At 31.5% G+C, this 8,568-nt stretch overlaps 2 protein-coding genes across 2 annotated transcripts; one reads left to right on the top strand and one right to left on the bottom strand.

Moving 5' to 3' along the window:
* The first annotated feature begins 2,416 nt into the window (after positions 1-2,416).
* On the top strand, positions 2,417-6,161 carry LOC131626833 (serine carboxypeptidase-like 45). Its single transcript, XM_058897672.1, has 10 exons — positions 2,417-2,766; positions 2,851-2,952; positions 3,185-3,280; positions 3,804-3,896; positions 3,980-4,059; positions 4,436-4,717; positions 4,826-4,950; positions 5,026-5,118; positions 5,225-5,342; positions 5,535-6,161. Exons 1-10 carry the CDS (start codon positions 2,526-2,528, stop codon positions 5,682-5,684), a joined length of 1,380 nt encoding a protein of 459 aa, XP_058753655.1. The 5' UTR covers positions 2,417-2,525; the 3' UTR covers positions 5,685-6,161.
* Positions 6,162-6,511: 350 nt separating this feature from the next.
* On the bottom strand, positions 6,512-8,226 carry LOC131626834 (large ribosomal subunit protein eL30-like). Its single transcript, XM_058897673.1, has 5 exons — positions 8,080-8,226; positions 7,842-7,947; positions 7,572-7,673; positions 6,800-6,868; positions 6,512-6,703 (listed from the first exon to the last, which is right to left on the bottom strand). Exons 1-5 carry the CDS (start codon positions 8,098-8,100, stop codon positions 6,663-6,665), a joined length of 339 nt encoding a protein of 112 aa, XP_058753656.1. The 5' UTR covers positions 8,101-8,226; the 3' UTR covers positions 6,512-6,662.
* Between the last annotated feature and the right edge of the window lie 342 nt (positions 8,227-8,568).

Here is an 8,568-nt window from a genome sequence, read left to right as displayed (position 1 = left end):
TCTTATCTATTTTCACCCATTGCGACCATAAATCCACTTTTACTATGTTGTCCAATTGCTTTCGAGTTATCCTAAGTCAGTCTTATTGAATTGAATTGTTTACCTTCTTAACTATGTATTTATGAATGTGTTAAGAATTGGATAAGCGATTTTAGGTGAAAATCCGGCCCAATAAATTGCAATGTATATTAACTAACTATATTCATTCAACTAATATCTCCTACCAATCATTAGTTGGTCCGGTGGTGATTGGCGCTGGACTTGGTAGGGAGAACCACGGTTCGATCCCCCGCAACTACGATCGGGAGGGGGCTTGACCCACTTGATGCCAGAGCTGTTCCCCCGAACCGGACTACACCGGTGGTTATAAACAAAAAAAAAAAAAAAAAAAAACTAATATCTCCTTAAACTTTTGTAGTTACATATAAACAAGTGATGCAAAATTTCAACTCAATCTTTAAGAGAAACTTAACCGAGTAATCTATGAACATTATTTATTAATTATATACTTTTTGAATAAAAGGTAAACCTTGCATAATTTTCTTTTCCACTCGTATTTGTTGATTAAAAATCGGAAGAAGATGTTAACATTATTGCTATTTTAAACTAGCAAAATATATTAAAATGAAAGGGTTAATTCAACATAATTTAAAATCAACAAGTTAATTAAAGTTGTGAACATGCAAAATAAAAAGAAAAATTAGAAGAAATAAAAGAAGCCAAATATCTCCCCAAATCAAGGTTTTAGTATTGTTACTTTTAAAAGAAAGATTGGAAAATAAAAATAATGTCACAAAAATGGCATGATAGTGACATGAGTGGGGGAAACAAGACAATGGTGGTGGGTGGTAGTAGGGGCCTAGGGTGGTCCCATGATGTTTGAATGAATAATTCAAAATTGCAAAGCATGAAATGAGCCAAACAATTTATGTTCAAACTATTATCAATTTTTGGAGTCAAAGTCATGTTTGGAAGTTAATCATAAATTTTTAGAATCAATTTTGTAAAAATTGATTTTGTTATTTTTAGTGAATTTGTAACTTATTATCTAAGTAACTTATACACACATTCTAGCCGTTACATTCATGAGAGAAAGAAAAGATTAAAAACATCACGTGCATTTGCAGATGATCCAATTTAACTTTTTCTCTTCTTCCTATTCTGTCTTCTTCTGCTATTCACTTTTAACTATTTCCTTTTTTTTATTAAATTAAATTTTGCATTTATTCACGGTAATTATTTTAAATTTTGCGCGTGTTAGTAAAATAAATATTAAGTAACACAAATACCACTAAAGATTAATACATAGTAAAATCATAAATTTTTTAAAATATGCATTTCAAAATTGAATTTTATAAAAAATTATTCTAAGTTATATTTTGAGAATTTTGATATTACAAAAATATAACAAAAGACAAAAGACATAAAATAACATTTCTTTAAAAAAAATATCTAAACCATAATTTCATTTAAATTTATTAAACAGAAAATTATAACACTATAAAAAATATTTTTCCAAAATATAAACAAACCAACCCTTAATCTATAAAAAATATAAATTACCCCAATGTGCTAGTAGTGTAATGATTACAATTTTCTTATTCAAATTTTTACACAAGGTAAAAATAGTATTTTAAAAACTAGATCGAACCAGCTAGTTGGATCGATCAGACCAAAAATCGAAGGAGTTATCGGTCTGGTCTGATTACTGGATCTGATATGCAATTGAATAGGTGAGAACCGGTCAAAATTAGTCAAAACCAAAAAAAAAAGGTGAATCGGCGGTTCAAATGCTTTTTTTTCTGCACAAAACGAAGTTGTTTTCATGATTTTTTAAAACAAAATAAAACTAAAATATAATTAGACTTTATTCAAACCTTATTTGGATTAATTTTCTCAGATTAATTTTCTCGTATTTGCAATTAGATCAGATTTAAAATTTGTTTAAATTTATATTTTGTATTATTTTGTTCTGAGTGATGATTATATTTAGAATTGGAATGTAAAGAATAAACATGTGAAATTATGATATTTTGAAATTTTGTAGGTGTTGTGACATTTTTAAAGACTGAGTCATCCGGTTCGACCGATTTAATAAATATATAGCATTGCAATAGAAACTGATTTATTCAACCGAGTTATCCTCTTTAATCCGATTTAGTCATGCAATTTGACCAGTAATCTAATGGTTCAACCAATGAACCAGTGACCCAATACCCTCACCTCACCGATTTAATGACGGGTCCGATTTTTAAAATACTGCTAAAAACTAAATATATTAAATAAAATATCACGTATTCAAATTTTTTCATTAAAAATTAAATATATTCTATTTTTATTATATTTCTCATTTTCCACTATTATTAATAGCTCTCCTTCCCAACAAAAGGTAAAAACTTTTCCACTTAAATACACAACAAAACAGAACAGAAGCACCATGCTAAGCTTTTTCAGTACTTACTTCTGCAACTCAAACAGAAACCAAAAAAAATAAAAAAACACAAACAACAACAAAAAACCAAACCATGTCTTCTCTACCTTATTGTTCCATTGCAATGTTTGTTACAATTTTCCTCCACCTATCTTCCTTTGCACTTTCACACCCTAACAAAATCAACCATTTACCAGGTCAACCTCATGTTGAATTTAACCAGTTTTCAGGTTATGTTAATGTTGATGACAAAAACCAAAAAGCTCTCTTTTTCTACTTTGTTGAAGCTCAGAATGATGCTGCTTCTAAACCTCTTGTTCTCTGGCTCAATGGAGGTAGTTTTTTTACTTTTTTTCATTATTCATTTAGATGGTTATGATTTTTGAGGTTTTTGAAAAGTTGAAGTTTGTGTTTTGAAGGGCCCGGTTGTTCTTCTCTTGGTGTTGGTGCATTTTCAGAAAATGGCCCTTTTAGGCCTAAAGGACAGGCTTTGGTTAGCAACCAATTCAGCTGGAATACAGGTTTGTATTTTAAAAACCGGACCGAACCAGTTGATTCAACCGTCCTAAAGTTGGTTGAATTATTTCAATTATTATTATGGTTTCGTTTTTTTTGCTTAATTATGATATGATACTAGTACAGACACCACCGGAAACACGACACTGACACGCAAACACCGACACAAACACATTATTTTCGGAGGTGTCTGTGCTACAAAGCTCATTAGCATGTGTGTGATATTATGAATTGCAGAGGCAAATATGTTGTACTTGGAATCACCTATTGGAGTAGGATTTTCATATTCAACTGATACTTCATCTTATGAAGGTGTAAATGACAAAATTACAGGTAATTTTTTTTTTCCTCCTTTAGAATGATTCCCAATGTTATTCTTTTGAATGGTCCAGCACCATTAGATGCAACTATTTTGAAGTTATTTTTCTTTATCTTTTTTCAGTTGTTTCCATTCTCAGTTCATATTATTTCTCTTTTGCTTTTTTTTTGTAATCTTTACCTTTTACTAAATTATGTCATTTTCCTTTTGTCCCAAGTTTTGCATAGCATAATGTTATTTCACTATCTACTCTTTCACTTTAAAGTTATGTATGTTATGTCCACTTCTTAATTTTTTGGAGACCCTGTATAGATTAGTCGCAGTTTAACTATGACAAAACAAATAAATATCCTATTTAACTACGGTTTAACTGAGACAGATATAAGGTTCTATTTAACCACGGTTTAACTATTGCAAATTTCAGGCGCAGTGTGTTAGCCTGTCACGTCCTTAAAGATGATCCTATTTCGGATAGTGTTGTTTTTCTTTTGAAGTTTGCATTGGTTTTCTGAAACTGTTTTGTTTTTCTGTTTACAGCCAGAGATAATCTAATCTTCTTGCAAAACTGGTTTGTAAAGTTTCCACAATACAGAAACAGAAGCTTGTTCATTGTTGGAGAGAGCTATGCTGGTAAAAACAATCATCTATTATTATTGCTTGTATGAATGTGTAGGAAAGTTGAAGTAATGATGTGTTTCGCAATTTATCACTAGGTCATTATGTTCCTCAATTGGCTGAGCTTATGCTTCAATTCAACAAAAAGGAGAAGCTGTTCAATTTAAAAGGCATTGCTGTAAGTTAAACCACAAACTTCCAATCATTCTACAAGCTAGTGTCATAATACAACATGGTGTCTGGTGTTCGTGTTTGTGTTCGTGTATGTGTTAGTATATAGATGGTGTTTGGTGTTCGTGTCCGTCTGTCCGTGTCTGTGTTAGTTTATAACATGGTGTCTGATGTTCATGTTCGTGTCATTGTTAATATACAACATGGTGTTTGGTGTTCGTGTTAGTATATAACATGGTGTCTGGTGTTCGTGTTTGTGTCTGTGTTAGTATACAACATGGTGTCTGGTGTTCGTGTTTGTGTCTATGTTAGAATGCAACATGGTGTCTGGTGTTTTGTGTTTGTCTCGGTGCTTTATCGCTAACGAGCTTCCTTTGATGCAGCTCGGCAATCCACTACTAGAATATGCAACAAATTTGAATTCAAGAGCTGAGTTTTTTTGGTCACACGGATTGATATCAGACTCAACATTCAAAATGTTCACTTCTGTTTGTAACTATTCAAGATATGTGAGGGAATACTATAACGGCGCAGTTTCACCTCTTTGTTCGAGTGTGATGAGTCGAGTTACTACAGAAACAAGTAGATTTGTCGACAAGTATGATGTTACACTCGACGTTTGTATATCATCTGTTTTTTCACAAACCAAAGTCCTCAATCCCAAGGTGAGTTTATCGTCGAATTTGAATTGTGCGCACTCACGATCCCGTAGTCAGATACTTTACTGGCTATATGAAATGATGGTGATGTTTTTGTTTTCATTTGTCAAATAGCAAGTGAATGAAACAATTGATGTATGCGTCGAAGACGAAACGCTCAACTATCTTAACAGAAAAGATGTTCAATCGGCTTTAAACGCGCGTCTGGTCGGAATACAAAGATGGTCTCCTTGTAGCAAGTAATTCTCTTCTATACCCTTCATATGCTGCTTTTTCTAAGAAATATCTTGAACATTGTACTTTATGTTCATCAGTGTCTTGGATTATGAGTTGCGCGACTTGGAGATACCGACGATCACTGTCGTAGGCAAGCTAGTCAAGGCTGGAATACCGGTATTGGTCTATAGGTATGTGCATGCGTCGTGTTTTTAGAATAATTTTGCAAATGAGAATATGTTTGAATTGACTTATCTGAATTTATCTACTGATACAACTACTTGTTATGTTTTGCAGTGGCGATCAGGATTCGGTTATTCCATTGACTGGAAGTAGAACTTTAGTAGATCAATTGGCAAAAACACTGAGAATCAATACCACTGTGCCATACAGGGTGTGGTTTGAAAGGCAGCAGGTGAATCTTGTCGAGTTTTCCTAATACTGAGTCCACGTGCACGGGCACCGACACTTCAGGGTGAAAGTGTGTCTAACACATATAGTTACATTCAATTATCTTTTTTTAAAGACTATTACTGTTGTTGACGTGTGAGTGTCGTGTCTGGTGAATGGTGTTTATGCTTAAGAGTTATTTTGTTTTGGTTTTTAGGTTGGTGGGTGGACTCAAGTTTATGGTAACATACTATCATTTGCAACAGTTAGAGGAGCATCACATGAAGCACCCTTTTCACAACCTCAAAGATCACTTGTGTTGTTCAAATCCTTCTTAGAAGGAAAACCTCTACCAGAAGAATTTTGATTAGTGTTGTTTAAAATTGGTTGTGTGGTAGTTAAGCCTGAACTGATTTTGGTTTTTTTAAAATCAAATCTTATCACCTTTAAGTGTAGAAAATTTTGTAAAGTTGTCAAGAAGGAAAAAAATGATTCATAATTTGAAGAAAAAAATCACCTCGTTGTCATGGTGGTACAGTTTTCCATTATCTTTTAATTTTTAATTTTAAACTTGAAAGAGTTTATCAAATTACTGTAGGAAATGGTATATCGTTTACTCATTGGAAAAACATTTCACCAACTCTATCAGGTTAAGTGAAAAGTGCTAATGAAGGAAGCAGATTAAGATACACTTTCAACTGCTAAAGAGTTTCAATCCATTATTGATGTAGTTAACTCAATAATTTAGAGAGAAGTGATTAAGTCAATTGGCCTTTTGTACACAATCTGTGCCATTGAAGTTTTAGACCTGATAAGGGTATTAACAGTGGCTAAAGTATGAGTTACAACCCTTCTTATGAGTTGATGGGAAAAATCCGAGTTGTTGTTACCCTTTGTATGAGTTACAACACTTGGTTGCAAAATTATTGGGGCTATTGCTGAGAGATATCCATAAACCATAGTTACTAAATAAAGCCTGGTAAGTTGTCAAGTCTATTTGAAATATTATGTAAAAGATTCTTATTATTTTAACAACAAAGAAGCTTAATTTTAATATGCATCACAGCATGTTACTACTTTCAAGTTGAAGATTTCTAGCTGCATTGTAGTGACTATTGAGAAGGTGAAAGATAAATCAAACACAGATAATTAAATATCAAATTGGAAATATTATCTATATAGAAATCAGAACAATGAAACAAAAATTGCATAGACAAAATTACTCAATGCTCAATCAGATGGATATCAAATACCGAGCATTGTACAGAGTTTACAACTAGAAATTCTTTCAACAATGTCTAGAAAATTGATAAAAGAAAACACCATGCAAATATCTTGACTACTTTTACTGATCACCAGGAATTGACTTAATGATGTCGGAATCACCTGAAATAAAACAACAACACATAAAATTAGAATATAAAAACTAATTACATAATACAAGTTTCTAATATTGAAATAGTTGAGGGAAACATCATATACCAGGATCAACAATGCTGAGGCAGCACACTCTGTAGTACTTTCCACAGGCGGTACCCAAGTCAACATTGTCTAATCAAAAGAGAAAATTTTGTTAATGAAAGATCAAAAAAATTATATGCCCACAATACTAAAATGGCAAGCCAACCAATAAATTCATCGGCATCAATGCATTTGACAACAATAGAGCAAGAGTGACAAGTGCCGTCACAAGTATATGCCAAGCATTAGCATATATAGTTATAAATTGATTAGGGAAAACAAGGAAGAATAACAAATGCTATAAGTTCAGTATCATGTGAAATGCATGATTAACAGAAACATGTTTGCAAATTCAGTGCCTCTTAAAATAAATTTGTTCCGTTCCAACTACCAAGAGATTATTGTAAAAACAAAAAACTTATAAAAGAAAAAGCGTTTCCAAACCACCAATGAAACTACTATACCCACAGATTTGATGGATAACATTCATTCTTTGAGTTGTATATCTTACAGGATTAACAAATTTGTTCATAGACATTTAATATTTGAGAGAATGAGGATAAGCCTGTATTACAGCGATACGAGGGAATAACAACATTTATTTTAAACCTAACAAGTATATTCAATTTGGGTCCATTACATTTCATTTTACACCACTAATCAAAAACATACTCTAGAGTTAAGTTAGATTCAATCAGAACAGGAAGAGAAACCAGAACATGATAAAATAGCATTCCGAACAACTCTGAACAATCACTAAATGCACATTAACATTGAGAACATGAAAACTTACTTCCGTTGTAATGGTGAACTCCAACCTTTGCCAACATAGCATAGTATTCAATTTCAGATTTCCTCAAGGGAGGACAGTTGTTAGCAATGATAATCAACTTCCCTGCAAATAATCAAATCAATAACAAATTCACTTATCACTTAATTACACTACCAAATCAACCTAAAAACAGCTCAAAATCAATAACAAATTCACTTATCACTTAATTCCACTACCAAATCAACCTAAAAACAGATCAAAGCTCAATTCACAAAACATCAAAACAAATACCTTTGGAACTCCTTAGGGACTTGAGAACGGTTTTGTAACCTAGGGTATATTTGCCACTCTTCATGACCAAAGCAAGCCTGTTGTTGATGCTCTCATGAGTCTTCTTCTGTAAAATTCAATTCAAAAACGATTAAAATCGAATTGCGATTACAAACCCTAAATCTGAAACGAAATCATCAAAATGATAGTATGAAATATGCTTATTGGAGAGAATGAAGGAGAGTGGTAGCTTGCTTACGGTCTTCTTTGCCGCAACCATTGTTGAAGTTTTGGGTGGCGATTTGCAGAGAAGATGCGGCTACGGAGATGAAAATGGATGCACTGCCACTAGGGTTTTGAAATGGTTGCAATCTGTTTCTTATATATATGAATGGGTAATAGAATGGGTCATGGGTAATTGGGCTAACTTCTTCAAGGCCCATATATATATATATATATATATATATATATATATATATATATATATATATATATATATATATATATATATATATATATATATATATATATATATATATATATATATATATATATATATATATATATATATATATATATATATATATATATATATATATATATATATATATATATATATATATATATATATATATATATATATATATATATATATATATATATATATATATATATATATATATATATATATATATATATATATATATATATATATATATATATATATATATATATATATATATATATA

Source organism: Vicia villosa, unplaced genomic scaffold, assembly GCF_029867415.1.
Source record: "Vicia villosa cultivar HV-30 ecotype Madison, WI unplaced genomic scaffold, Vvil1.0 ctg.000326F_1_1, whole genome shotgun sequence".
Classification (NCBI taxonomy): Eukaryota; Viridiplantae; Streptophyta; class Magnoliopsida; order Fabales; family Fabaceae; genus Vicia; species Vicia villosa.
Note: the sequence above shows the minus strand (reverse complement) of the source record. Positions and strands in the feature narration are given on the sequence as shown.